Below are 15,713 nucleotides of genomic sequence, written 5' to 3'. Positions count from 1 at the left end.
TATATTTGGGCCAATACGGTATTACACGTAAGCAGTCGGAAACTGCAGACACTCACCGCTGAGCGTGGCAGAAAAGGGGAGCAGGGACGCACTAGCAAAATACACTGGCTGACAATCTAAAGAAAGCAGGACTTGCTGCTGGCCCAGGAATGTGTGGGATCGGATGAACGATAGCCTATAATAAATCCATCCATCCATCCATCCATTTTCCGAACCGCTTGATCCTCTCTAGGGTCGCGGGGGGTGCTGGAGCCTATCCCAGCCGTCTTCGGGCAGTAGGCGGGGGACACCCTGAATCAGTTGCCAGCCAATCGCAGGGCGCCTATAATAACGGTTTTCTTATCTTATAGCAGTCCAATACGTCAATCACAATAGCTCACACACTTGTCCCAAGTCGATCGCAAGGGGCGTCGTGGGGGGGGGGGGGGAAAAACAAGCCAAATCATTTATGTGTATGTTTTCCTAATATGATGTATTTTTGTGTTAGTGCACACTGCACCGTTAGCATCACAAAAAGTATTTAAAAAGCTCAAATGAAATAAAAAAGCAGGTCACCTTTAACCTACGGTGGCGCGTAACCTGCATCACAGGAAGTTGTTAGCGGTCAGCAGCTTGCGATCACAGCTGTTCCGCTGTGTCTTTTATTGTCATTATTATTCTCATTCAGAGTTTGTTTCATGCACAATTCACAGAGGACACGGGCAAAGAATGGCAATCTGGAGGGCCGAGAGAAGCATTTTAAAACGGTACACGTAAGCGACGAGAGTTAACACTGCGAAAGTGCATCCCATGTCCCCGCGTCAGGTCTCAACGAAGGTAGGCAGTGATTTCCTTTTCACAACCACATAAACTCTTGTGTCTTGTATGAACATTGTGAGTTACTTCTTATGCATTTCAGAGATGTCCATTTTTCCCCACAATTACAACAGTTCCCAGATGTCTTAATGAAATCCTTTTGAATACCGATAGCATCAAGTTGATAACAGGTTTTGAGTGGGTTAGTTATGTATCACAGTCAGGCGTCACAGAGGTGCCACTAAAAATGATATCACTGACAGAAGAACGTAAGATGAACGAGTTTCAAAAAACTTGATGTGACCGACGTCATCCCCAATGTTCTTCACACAGTGTGTGTGTGTGCGCCCGCGTGTGCGCACGTTCTGTCCTCACATTTTTATGTGAATAAGGTCGGTCTTTAGAATGTAACATTTCTCCCCCGATTCCCCTTTAACACGAACACCTATTCACTTGGATTTCATTCAGGCTTTCCTCTTGCTGGCATCCCTTCATCCCTCCCGCTTCAGCCTTGCCTTTTGATCAGCACTACACCAGGGACCTGGATGAGCTCAAGGTGGCCTGGCAGCACAACAGAGGCCCTCGGCTATATCACCAAACACTACAGTGGGTACGTGAATCGGATCCAAGGCTGGCCAAACTCTCCATGCGACAGATCAGAGAAGCATCAAGGGTATCTCTAAACCACCACGCCAATTCCTTTCCATTTATAGCGCAGTAGACTGGGTTAAACGTGGCATGTTCCCCAACAAGGATTAGTGCAGTGGTGGTATCAGAAACTAGCATGAACTTTTTGGGCAATGATTGTGGAAATAGAAATGCATCGGTGACGGTCATCTTAAGTTTATGCTTGCTTTTCCCCAAAAAGTCTTCAATCTTGTGCACGTACAACACCTGAATTTAAGTGCAAATCACTCTTTCTCCCTTTTTAATGCTCCACTACCAACCTAAATCTTGCATACAAGCGCTTCTTTCATCTTTTTTCCCCGAGTCTCCTTCTTAACACTAGGCTAAATGCACTTGTTTCTTTGTTCATCATCCAAAGCAGCCACCCTCAGTAATATACTACCACCCAGCCACCTTCACTTCCACTTCTCTTACTTAATATAGACTTTAGAGTGAACATGATTATTCCCTGTTCAACTCCTGACACCAGCTCAGCATTATAATCTGTTACTCACACTGTGATTTTATCACTACCGTGCCTCGCTAAGTGAAAACACACCAGCACCGTTATTGTCTCTTGGCGGGTTGCCATGCTGATGAATGGCGAATGGGAAGACTAACTCGAGCATTACACTCAAATTATGAAACTATGACACAATTCAAACATACTGAGAAGACTCCTGACTTTTGGTGTTATTCAAGCAATTGTTAAAAAATACATAATTATTTTTTTTTAAAGCAGTCTATGCTTCATAGATTGTAATGTTTTGTTAAACTTTTGTATCATCTGGAACATCATTTAAGCTTTGTATCATCAAAAAGGTGAAAACATACGACATACCTCAGAAAATATACACTAACAACACTCAACAAATTCCCGTGGAACACATGAGCTCGTGTGGCAGAAATTTACAGAGACTGACTTGCAAATGCAATGTGAAAAGAGCCACCCGCTCTCCTTGTTTTATTCACTGCCTGAGCGATGGCACGGCCCCAACTCTCCCCATTTGCTTGAAATAGATCAAAAAGTTCTACAAGCTATTAAATGTTCTAACAGCTGGCAACGAAGTGGATTTCCATGCAGCCTGGCCAGCGCGCTTGTGTGCTAGACGCATAATAACAATTGCCTTTTGTATTGCTCTATCCATGGGAACGTTTGCTTGGGTCCATCTGTAGAGAAGGCTGGCAAAATCCCCTTTAAACAGAAGTGCATTGCAATTAAAGTGTCTTAATTTTGACTCCTAAGGGACCATAAACTTCCACGGTATTACGTTCACCTTTTACCAGCCTCTTTTCCAAAACAATAATGTTGTTTTGATGGTTAAACACAAATATCTACAGGGAATTTACAGGATCGTAACATAAAAAGGCATAATCACAACACAAAATGAAGGGCACTTTGAAAGTGCTCTAAAATTATGAATGATTTGAATGCTTTCGAGAAGAAACCGCAATTCGGTTTTACATATCCCATTTCAAACGCATTTAAAGTAGAGTGCTGTAAATACAATGTTTTACGAAAACGTCATTGCTAATGTCTACAGATAAATTTTCTTTCAATGAATGTTTTAATATTTAATTGTGCTTCATTTCAACAGTTTTTTTTTTTCAAGCCGCAAGTTCAGAGTGTTGTCTGGCACTCTATTCAAGAATAAATCTCAAAGCTTCAGGTCGCATCCTTGTACCTTGAACTCAAGCTCCATGCCGGTGACGTGCTCGCCGCTCTCCACCTGAGCCAGCTTCTGGATGTAGGAGTAGAGGCTGCGGGCCGCCACCTCAGTGTTACCGCAGGCCACCGCCTCCAGCAACGCGTCATGAATGAAGCTGTACTGGTCCTCTGTTTGCACCATATAGTTGCGCTGTGAGCGCATCAGTGTCACGTGGCCGTAAATGTCAACAGTCTTCTCATGCTTGATTCGCTCGAGCATGGCGTCGATGACAATGAAACAACCTGTCCGACCAACACCAGCGCTGTAGAGAGGAGAAAAAAATAAATACAGTACATTAACAAGACAAAATTGGGGTTATTTACCCCATCACAATACCAGGAGACAATGTTAAACTACTCGATATATTTAGAAAGGGGAGAGAAGGAAAATGAGATTCACTCCAAAAGCAATAAAAGAAAAAAAACATTTTGATTTACACAGTGTGGAATTACATACCACTATATACAAGCAGATATTTCAAATAATTACCTTATCAACCTATCAAAGGCAAAATACTGTGGACAATTTTTTGGGATTATCATTCCTGTTGATAGAGTGACACCACTAATGACCGGTACTACAAGTTCTTGCGGTCCAAGGAAAAATAAGTGTGGAGTTTTTCAATTCAAATAAGAAATTGACAGGAATGACAGACCTGCGAGTTTTTCATTGGAAAGGAACAAAAGACTATTTCTATCTCGATGGCCAAAGGCAGGGGTGTCAAACTCATTCTAGTCGCGGGCCAGTTTGGAGTTGCGTCATCCCTCGGAGGGCCGTGATGACAGTGAAACCACAAAATTATTACTTGTACACAGCAAATGAATATTTTACTAGTTTTGAAATCAGTCTAGTCAATTATAATAGTTTGTTCAATAATTGTTCAAATGAGTGTGAACAGGGTAACAAAATAATTGCAAAATCTCAACGTTATTTATTACACATGACAATTTGACATTTCGATACAGATTTTAGCAAGTTCACGCATATGATTTGCTTTCGCGGGCCACATAAAATGATCCGGCGGGCCGAATATGGCCCCTGGGCTTTGAGTTTGACACCTGTGGCCTAAGGCAATGTTCTCTCATCCCAACCGCAATCACACTATCATTTGGTTGTCTCTCAAAGCAAGGGTTCAAGGCAGATAGCTGCCCCATCTACAGTACGTCAAGTATTAGGATCGTATGATACAGTACAAACTCCGGTGAAAATAATAAATACATTGTTAAATGATTATTTTCAGTTGCTATTTTATTTTGTTCATTGAGGCGTATTCTTTTGAAACAGCTACTGTATTGTACCGGATTGTGATCGTAGAGTACCGGGGCACCTAATGTTGCGTCCTGTGATTCTATACTACTTGTGATGGAATGTACTAAAAATGCATTAGAAACAATAATGTCAACCGTACACAAGCTGTCATTTCAGTTTTCTAGTGTAACGCTTTGGACTGATTGGGGTCTTCTTATCATGACAAAAAGGATGGCTTTGAATAAGCCTTTTTGAGTAGTACAATCTGTAAAAGGCTACAGGGCAGAAAAAAAGGAAGAAACATGAAAATGGGATCGGATTAGGGTGAGTCTTTTTGACGGCGTTTGGAAACAAGAGACAGACACGGAGAGAATGGGAGCAGAATGCAGTGGTGCTTTAAAGGGGAAGATCATGTGATCACTGGAGAGAGAAAATACCTGCAACAGTTAAGAAAGAGTGACAATGGTTTTCTATGTGAATTATTTAATCCATAATACTCTATACAGGGGGAGGACATATGCCATTTTGTCCACTTGTCAATGTTTTATATGCCCCACCTATATGTTGATTGTAGTTTTTAACTGCCCAAATGAACTCAATCCAATAAAATGTATGTTCAGGATGTTCATGTTTGTGTAAATCTGCAAAAGAAAGAAAAAAAAAAGTCTTGACGTTGGGTCCTGCCCACCCCTCAAGTGTGAAATAAACGTGAAAGGAAATATCCTCCTCTGTGAATTAAAATGCTTTCATTGAGTGAGTCGCTAGACGACAGAGCACATGAGATCCATCAGGTTGTCAATCTAACAAAACGATGGTGTGTCGTTGGCCCAGCAGTGTGTGGAGTGAATGTAAAATGGTGTAATTTTAACAAGACAAAAAAATATGATTATCTATCCCAAAGATATATATATATATTTTTTTTATTTATCAAAAGCATGTCACACATGTTATTCTGACACATTGGAACCTGTTTTATGCACACTCCACCTGCTTTAATTATCTGTTTAGCGGTTAGCAAAAAGACAAAGTAAAAAAAAAATAGCATCCCTGGCACACATTTTCACATTTATGATTCATTTCATTCTACAACAAAATCATTTCACTTGACTTTCTTGTTGGGAGCGAATATGACTCCAGTTTTATATTCAAGATACAAACACCTCTGCAGATTGCATTATGACCAGAGTTACTGTTGCTGACCTGCAGTGTGCGATGATGGGTCCAGCATCAGGCGGGTTGCAGGTCTTGACCCTCCGGAGGAAGGCCAAGAAGGGCGTCGGGTATTCTGGCACACCGTGGTCAGGCCACGCTGTGAACTGGAACTGGCGAACCTCACGTTTCTCACTCGATCCATTCTAAACAGAACGAAGGGAGCTGTGTTTGATTGAAGAAAATAGGTTGTTTTCCCCCAGTGAGCCTACTATTTAGATTTGCGTGACTTCACACTGATTGATATGAATCCAATGATTTAGCTTCTTTTACTGACAATTTTTTTTGTTGGTTAAATTTTCAACATTCATTGCAGTTCCTATAAAAGGGGTGAATGTTTTATAGATTTTGGTAAGCTACAGCTGAGAAAAAAGGATCCAGAGAAAGAATCTTTGCGCAGTATGAGAGAAGAGAAATCCCTTCATCGTTCAGTCCTCTCCTCTTCTCCTCTTTATGGAGATACTGTTTGCATTTCAATGCAGCCTTTCTGCTTTCCTGACAGGTCCCCCCCCCCCCCCCCACTTGCTGAATAAATGAATAAATGAGTGCGGTAATTAAAAGCGAACTGGCCTAGTTCTTATTTTTATGGGTTTTTCTTTGGACACTCCCTGATTTTGCTGCCGAGGCGGCCAGCAAAAAAACTGACAAGCCATCGGCTGCTACTTGTGAGGAGACATTTTTGCATCACTGCTGGAAACGCATACATATGGATCCTGACCACAGCCACTGCTTTGAAGATACGCTGTTTTTGTGCATCTGCCGCCACCCTCTACTACCGAAACACAAATCCAGCAAAATATTTTTTTTCCTCACCAAGGCACGGGATGAAATGAGCTCAGATTCTATACAATATGTCTTAGCACAGATTCAATTAATGGAAGGTGACTCAGCGTGATAATGTGTGTGTGTGTGTGTGTGTGTGTGTGACTGTGCAAATAGCGCTTGTGATGTCTACTTTAATTTAACTTAAATGTGATCTCTCATTGTGCCCTCTTGTCTTTTCAAATGCCTTTCGTTTCGAAAATGGGACATGGTTAACATTCACATGAGTGTTTGTGTACAATTATGTCAGACATTTTTTTTTGTTTTTCAGTCTATGTCTCACTGCGAGCCTTTAAACCCCAAACAGGCATTTTTGAACTTAAACCAAAAGAAATCAGTTCAGCCTTAGCAAAATGGTTTCATGGTTTCAACAGTTAGACGTGTATTAATTACAGTCAACATTAAATTGTTTTTTGATTTGCACGGCAGAAAAAAAAATCTGTCAAACATACTTCTGTTCCCTACTTACGACGATACTATAAACTGAAACTGTCAAAGCAATAAAATACTATTTTGTAGATATGATAATACCCCAAAGTTATGACACCACTTGACACTTGAAAATGATGATTATTATGATTTCAATGGTTTATGACTCCAGATTATCATGATATCAACACTGGGGTGTAGTGGTGCAATTTGCCATTACGTTAGTCCTCATTAATTTCCTCATATTATCAAATAATATTCTGAGAATATAAGCGATTTTTAATCTAAAGATTTACAAATCTATTCCCATCGATGAAAACCCACATTTTAAATGTCATCAGAGTTCCAAATGCGCACACAATTCATGCTTAAAAAATAAATAATGAATCTGGCCACACACACACACACACACACACACACACACACACACACACACACACACACACACACACACACACACACACACACACACACACACACACAAGTGCATACACACACACACACACACACACACACACACAAGTGCATACACATGCACTCCCCTCTTGTGGATGCACGACTCATCCGTGATTTAACACAGCAAACGACATGCTGTCTGAGTCCAAATGTAAATGTGAGCAATCAAGACAAATGCCTGACACACTGGATGCTTGAAGACAGGTTTAAGACATCTTGAGACGCTGCCGGGAATCAGGCCATGGCTTACAACTAATGTTTTCATATTTGTTGTGTTGGAACTTTTGTCTGTCTGTTTGTTTGTGTGCGTGAGCTTGAGCAATCTGCCAATTATGTATATTGAGTGTCTCTTCTGCTCACTTCACCTAAGTGCTCCATTTTGGCATTGGCAGACACACTAAGAGATGCATTGAAGAGAGTGCGCTGAACAACTGCAGGCTGCCATATACAATCTTACAGTACATACACATACTGACACACACACATAGTATCAGCCCCTTTTTATGTCGCATGAATTCACTATGGATGAATACACATTATATATATATATATATATATATATATATATATATATATATATATATATATATATATATATATATATATATATATATATATATATAATATTTACCTTGTGCAAGGAAAAGGTGCGCACACAAAAAGTGGCTAATTCGATGGTGTCCAACAGGGTCACTTGAGTCATACCGTAGGTTTCTGTGCCACGACTGGGCCAGTACTGGTCACATTTTATCTGTGAAAAAGAGAAGAGAATTTAAAAAAATGAGATGTAAAAAAATTGCATCATGTGAAAGGAGGAATTGCAACGACATGCTGAATGTCAAAGAAATACAGTACACGGAAACTGACGGAAGACCGTAGCTCATCTCACACATTTCAGAGAACCGTGTCGGTTAAAACAGCAGTGAGAGCTGACAGAAGCTCTAAAAGAGCTTCTTTGTACTTCACAACTGAGAAATGCACAGTAAACACACACAACCACGCACACACACGCAAACGCACGCACACACATGAACACACACACTGTCTTGTTATAATTTCCACAATTCCCATCTGAACCCTTTACTACACAGTAACTAATGTAAAAAAAAGTCAAGCACATCTGCATGCTCGACTCAATTTTTTTCATTCAACATCTGCTTGAACGTTTGCTTTTCAGTGCTTGTGCAGCAAGCCTGCAAAAACACATCACCTGCCTCCTATGTCAGTGCATCTCATTCACGTTCAATATGGTGTGACACCCTGGAAGACACCTTCTCTCTCATTTCCTGCTCAAACTGACACTGAGCTTCCAGCGGCCACATGCGCTGATCATGTCTGACAGTGGAGGACAGCGCCTGTCAGGTTGGTGCACAGGTAAGCAACTGAGGAGAGGTGAGATGAAGTGGAGACACCCGCGGTATATAAGTCTGATGTTGACACTGGTTTGGCTTGACAGGTTGATGTCATATTTGTATTTTTGACACACAACAAGTCCACTGGTTGTGATGAAATTACTAGATGGTTTCACATTGTGCTTTTCTATTTTAATGGTATTTGTTTTGAGACGCTCATCCAAGATTTCAGCTTAAGTTCCCAACAATGCTCTCAATGGGTATGACAACATGGTACTGGAAAGGAAATACCATGGAACCAGCTCATTTATTTATAGTTTTGAGTTTAAATAGACAAACAGAGAGGCCAAAGCTTTTACTTTGGCCAGAGCAATTATGTTCAGTGTTTGGTTTTATTTCCATGTATTTATATAAATAGAGAGTTTAGATTAGATAGTTTTGTTCTTAACAAAACACACATTTTGGTCAGTCAAAGTACAACACCAGAATCACTTTGTTGCAATAAAGGCCGTGACCCATTGACATCACCAAGCCTTTGCGATGCTTTTGCATTTTATTACACCCACTTTTAATTGTTTTAGAGGTCTATGCATTCTCTTTAGCATGTTAAATGCATATTCTACAGGGTTTAGGATACAGAAAGGGGCAGGGATGATGGAGGTGGTTCAAATTTAGTACTACTTGCTAAGCAACTAAACGGGATGTAACCTGGTGGTATGCTGGATTTGGAGTAAAGTAGCATATTTTCCGCACACCAAAAGGCATTCGATTTTCTCAAAAGCCGACAGTGCACCTTATATATGGATCAATATTCTGATTTCTTGGACGTAGTAGTTTAAATATTCTGTTCAGCTCTTTGCTACAGCTGCAGTGGTTGTGAAAGCTCGATATAAATAAACTGTATTGTATTGTATTCCCTTTCGTATAGCTCCATCCATAATGCAACAGCAGCCACAAATTTGGCTTCTTTACAGTGCGGAATATATGTTAGCAACAAAGTTAAGCCTCAGCTTTGCAGATTTGCATCCATCGCTGTGCCTTGTCTTGTGTTCCAGAGTTTACCACACTGGGGCAGACATGACATTGAACACTGATTCATCAAGCGGTTTTCAATGTGTACCTCCACCAAAAAGTTTTGATTTTGTCACTCTGAAATTGTTCTGCCATCATCTCTCCCATTGCATGCGCTGCAGGGTGGTCAGAGCACACTGCCTCCCAAATTCGACATTTGTCAATCTAAGTGCATTGGCCATGGAAACATGCGCCTTCCTCATGCACCCTAGCAGTCGCGGCATGGTGATGCGCTGGTGCCGCTGCACAAACACAATGAATGTCTTGGCTTGGTTCACGGCACTATGCTCCATGTAGCACAATTTAGCTGTGTTTTGCTAAATTGTGACGGGTCGCCCAAGCAGTTTGATTGCATTATTCTATAAGTTTGTACACAAAATGTTTCTGAAGGTGCTTTTGTTGCTGCCATCATGTTGTTCATCAATGAATATTAATAAGTACATCTCAGAAGAATTCAGGCAAGCCAAAGCGATGACAATATGTCCATTAAATTTCATGTGAGCTAGTATGTGTCTACGTTCCTGTCTTTCTTGGACATTACCCTTTCAATCACTTTGGTAAAGTAAATTTTGGCTCGCATGTGCTTTTTGGCTATTTCCAGCTTGGGCTTCCTATTCTTCTTGCTAATGAGTGCTATGGATCTTTTGGTGTAGTCTCGGTATTGTTGTTCATGAAGTATGCAATATGGATTCTGATTATTTCACTCCTGCCATGATAAGTTTGTTACTGGTGTCACTAGTGTTTGTTGTTGGGTCATGTTTACCGCTCCCGCAATATTTCCGGATTCAACTGCTACTGTTTTCCTTTATCTACCTATTTAATGTCTGTGGTTTTTACTTTTTGAAAGTGTGCATCGGCACAGATAAATCACCGGGCTGTGGACCTCTTAGTATGATTTTCCAAGACACTGTGTACAATTGGATGCTTCTACATTTTTGGGAACCTATTTGGGGAAGGCCCTGGTTCGAATGTGTTCCATGGTTAGATACATTTGATGTGACAGAATCTTAGAAAATCTCAAAGACCTCGTGACAAAAGAAGAAGTTCCATTCAGCTCTGACCTAAACAATATTCTTGAGGAAGAACGGGCAAAAAAAAAATTCCACAGATCTAGTAACAAATACCTAGAAACGATACCTAATAACCTAGAAACAGAAAATCTTCCTGGAGAATAAGGTGCTATCGTTGCAAATGGGAAAACAACCCTACTTAGGTTTTGTATGCCCTGTATCATTTTTATCCAAAGTGTAAGTGAAGCATAGCCGCTTCCGCCTAACTTTACAGCGAACTTTTTTTCAACAACAGACTCCTGTCTGAGGTACTAGTCACTAATACTGCAAAAACTCCTCAATTTCATTTAAGCTTTCTGCTCTGTGCGAAAAGCAGCATCGCTCGAGTGTTATAACTTGCTAAGCTCTTTTTCCAGTATGGGACGAATGTTTTGTTGGTCCGACAGAAACCTCTCCCACTTTTGTAGCTGCAAAGAGGTAATAAAAAAACAACACAGCCAAGTCCCCCGTGGCTGTTGCTCAAACTATCAGACGCGAGCAGGTAGTCCATTTGTAAGATAACTGTTCCTGCAACCGCATTTGCCACCCCATTTAAATTTCACAAATGTAATTTATATTCTTCTCTGAAAGCGAGCCATCTCAAGAAAATAAAGTCTGATTACCTGCCAATGAAGTTGGAGTCGGCATCTGGGAAATCACTGCAAAGCTGCGCCATTTTTCACATTTTGTACCTCGGCTTCATGATTCAGTGATTTGATTTTGATGTATATTGTGGAACAGCATTTTAAAAAGGCTACTGCAGTCACTCGAGGCAAGCTGCAGTGTGTTGCGTGCGCTTGAGCAGACTTACCCGTGACTTCTCCTCCAGTCTGGTCATCATGACCACAGTGGCTGCTCTCTGCTCCCACACCATCCTCCAGAAGTCTCCAAATGTTTCTGGTAAAGGGCCCTGGGTGGCAATGTATGCATTCTGCTTCCTATAGCCATCAATGTAGTTGGCATTGATGTAGTCACTACCTGTGATCCCTACACAAAAAAAAAGAGCATCACACACACATTTCCTTATTTCCACATAATTTTGTCATGTGAGCATGCCCTTGACAATGCAGAAACAATTGCCTTTTTTCCTCATCAGTGAAAATGTAAAAACCTTCCAAGGAAAACTTTTTATGTGTCAGATCATGTTCTATGGAAACCAACAAAAGGTTTTGGGAAAAATATGCCTCCAAAACGTCACAAAAACATTGTATAAATTATGCCACAGAGCTGGATTCTTCATCTAGACTGTTCAGTGCGATATAGCAAAGTCAACATCCATCCGACATTTGTCTATACCACGTATCCTGTTCGTGATTGTGACGTATTGGAGCACATTCCAGCTCAATTAGTTTTTTTTTTGTTTTGTTTTTTTCTCTTTTTTAGCATGTTATAAGCAGAAGCTAAAGAAAAAAATTAGTGCTGGACACGAAGAAGACTTGTTTTTCAACTTGTAATTAAAATGTGAGAAGTGTCTAGCAGATCCAGCATGAATACACCACAAGAAGAGGCGGTTCAGGGTCTCTATGGCAACAACAGACAATTTCTGCTTTTATCAACTGCAGCTTATAATACATTTCTGATGGTTTATAATTAAAAACCCAATAGTTTCTCCATTTCTGAGACATATGTTAAACATAAAAAGGTCAAGTGATCTCCTACTCTGACTTCTTAGAGCAGCACCCCTTGCGCTGTTTTCCCCCAGATTTGTGCCATCTGTTCAGTCTAATGTTGTTCAATCGGGACTACATATCTATGGATGTGGTATATAACAGACTCCATCTGATTTAACACTGCCCCAACAGTATATGAGAAGCTAAAAGCAGGAGGTCGAGCCGGTAAACAGGCCCCTAAGACTCATACTCGTCGTCTAAAGGTCTCAGCAGCTGCAATGACCTCATCGCTTCACTACGTAGAGGAACCTATACAAACCAGCAACATTTTAATGCCAATGATGAGAGCAAGACTTGTCATCATGAGCTCTCGCTTTCACTGACATAGCGTAGCTATTGGCATCTGCAGCAGAAAGCGAAAAACTTCAAAGGTAAACTATGTAGATCACCGCATCACGGTTGCTCCTGTTACCGAGGGCACAAAGTTTCAAGTGTGCTGTCGGTCTGTCGTTTGATCATCATGCACCGTGCTTATCTGTCACCGAGCTCTAATCTGCACATGTGAAAATCAAAGTTGACGCCACTGTGGGGCACATGTTGCGAAAACAAACTTTTACAGTCCTCTCAGGTGAAATGGAACGCGGGACGGAGCATTTTGTGTTTGAAAGTCACGTCCCTGTGACTGACGTCGCGGCACTCGAGCGACAAATAATGAAACACTTGGCTGGGCTAATTCAAGAGTTTAAAAGAAAGGAGACTTAGTGAGGACAAAAACCAGGATAAGAGTGGAAGAAAAATATACTGCAGAGAAAGACAGAGATCATAATGCTCACATTAAGAGGGAAGAGTAAATTAAGAAGGAAAAGTAATGAAAAAAATTGAAATTATGAGTATAGAATGTAAGCAACGCGAATTCCATTAAAATGGATTCTGCACTATCCGACAGTGGTGACTTGGTTTTAGTCAAGGCTAAATGAACGGAGAAGAGGCGGTGTGCATGAATTGTTATTCTGCTGAAACTAATAGCAAAATCACTGTGGTGTAAAATAGAAATTTCAGACTTGATTAATTTATGTATTTATGGATGAGGCGTTTGTTTTTCTTTTTTCCTCTCTCTGTGAGCTTTTTAGTTTTTCTTATGTTACACTTGCAAATTGTGAGGTGCTGAAAATCTACGTGGAACATTTAGCCCACACATAAGGAGAGCATGGAGAAGAAGCCATTTTGTCCTCATTGAGAGGAGTCGGGATTTGTTCTCGCGTTGCAACCCCAAAACAATGTCAGCAGTGAAGGGTGACTACCTCTGACAACATCTAGAGCGATTTAGTCGTCAAAGGAAGAATCTTCTAGCTGCAGCGCTGTGTCTGAGCATAGTTTAGAGGGAAGTGGAAGATGAGCTAACAAATTGGCTTGTGCAAAATAAAAATTAAAAATCCTGAATCATGCTTAAGTGTGAGATCAAACTGATTGCCGAACCAAAAGATGGCCTGAAATAAATCTTGACCAAAACAACAAGAAAATCAGTAAAAAAACCTTCCACCTAGTTTGACTGAAACAAGTCCTGGATTCGCACTGCTACAGTTTAGTTTCAAAATGTTGAAAATGACTGTGGGAGTGTGCACAAGGAGAGGACGGTTGAGCCTTACCCTCAATGGGAGCCAGGATGATACGGGAGTGGTCGTAGGCAATGACATTGGCGTAACGATTTTTGGGCTTGTTCACCTCCAGGTTGGAGTGTTCCCAGGTGAACTGCTGGCCTGGATCAATGGACTGATGGGGGGCAGAGACAAAAGAACACAAGTAGAAGAACACAGATGAGATGTGCAAGGTGGTGGAACAATTTGCATGTTATCTCAGAAAAGAAAAAAAATGTCGACACAAATTTCCCAAGTTGGAAATATATGAGGAGCTTTTGCAGAAATACAATGAAAAAAGGACTGACAGACTGAATAAGGTCCAGTTGGAACTGTGATCCAAGTGTATAATATTGCATTTGTCTTACTCATCCTGATTTTCTTTGTGACTAAATTCAGTAGAAACACACTTTGGAGCGAATCTGAACCATGACATTTATTAAATCAAGGATCTGATTTTATTACTGCTTCCTTTAATGGGTAAATGTACTCTGTCGCAGCATTCTAAACATGATAAACCACATGTAACCAGAAACAAATTGCTTAAACAAACAACAGAATCAACATGCCTAAACAGAATGAAATTGTTGATTGTTGATATTGTGCAATGTGTGGTGGGTGAGGAAAGCTGTCACTAGTTGCGTGTGGTCTTTTGGGAACAATCATCAAGTGTGACAGCTTGAGGAAGGAAGGAAGAGGCCTGCAGTTTATCTTCCCCACACATCGCCTGAAGCCGCATGTCAAGCATAGTCTATTATATCTGTTGGTCTATTGACATCATTAAACCAAAAAATACTCATGCAAAATGAGCGGTCAAGATACAGAACAGGCACAGCTCCCACAACACACTGATCTAATGCTTCATATTCTATTCGTATAACATATTAAATTTAGTCAGCTGAGGGGTTCTACGATAATATTTAAGGTAATGTTCAAACTTGAAATTTGGCATGTCTCAGAGCAATGGAGTCAAAATGGATTCAACAACTTTGGTGCAAGCAGCAGACTGAACACCTGAGTTCGAAACAGAAAGAAAGCAAAGTTTGGTGTGAGACCCTAAAACTGTAACACCATATTTTAAACATGCAATTACCATATGGCATTTACAATGATGTACATTTGTATCAACATTTGAATTTTTAGATCGGAGGTAGTTAATCCATAAGGATGTGCGCCTTGGAACACAGTGGTCACAGTTCAGGCAAAAATAAATAAATGTGTACACACACATATATATATATATACACTGTATGTGTATATATATATATATATATATATATATATATATATATATATATATATTGTTTGAGAGATGCTCATCAAAAGAAGCACAGTTTGAGGGCCCTATCCCTGGAGTGTGCAACAAATACAAAGGGCAAAAAATTGGATACACGTAGATATGAGGATGATACATTTTAAAAACCCTCAACAGACCCCCCCCCCCAAAAAAAACAATGGATGCTTTATTCTAATTATTCCTGGTTAATAGTTACACATCTGCAAATGAGTTATAGTGATACCATTGTATAACTAGTTGGCAGAATTTTGCAACATGTGGAGAATGATGGCAAACAAAAGATAAATCGTAAAGTCAAGCTGAATTGTGGGCACCTGGTCTCTCTTCTCATTGCTGCTCTTCTACGTTCCGCTATCCTGCTGTCTG

General features: G+C 40.5%; 1 protein-coding gene across 8 annotated transcripts in view; it reads right to left on the bottom strand.

Moving 5' to 3' along the window:
• The window catches only part of ptprsa (protein tyrosine phosphatase receptor type Sa), a 212,590-nt gene that overhangs the window by 12,280 nt on the left and 184,597 nt on the right, over positions 1–15,713 (bottom strand). For all 8 annotated transcript variants that reach the window (XM_086116116.1, XM_086116119.1, XM_086116120.1 and 5 more), the window contains 5 exons: positions 14,063–14,186; positions 11,618–11,793; positions 7,966–8,085; positions 5,619–5,773; positions 3,147–3,432 (listed from right to left, as the gene is read on the bottom strand). In XM_086116116.1, the coding sequence (XP_085972242.1) occupies positions 3,147–3,432; positions 5,619–5,773; positions 7,966–8,085; positions 11,618–11,793; positions 14,063–14,186 (861 nt within the window). The remainder of the gene's footprint in view (positions 1–3,146; positions 3,433–5,618; positions 5,774–7,965; positions 8,086–11,617; positions 11,794–14,062; positions 14,187–15,713) is intronic.

The sequence above is a fragment of the Hippocampus guttulatus genome, chromosome 7 (genome assembly GCF_054856545.1).
Source record: "Hippocampus guttulatus isolate MCC_2025c chromosome 7, RoL_Hgut_1.0, whole genome shotgun sequence".
In the NCBI taxonomy this organism is placed as follows: domain Eukaryota; kingdom Metazoa; phylum Chordata; class Actinopteri; order Syngnathiformes; family Syngnathidae; genus Hippocampus; species Hippocampus guttulatus.
Note: the sequence above shows the minus strand (reverse complement) of the source record. Positions and strands in the feature narration are given on the sequence as shown.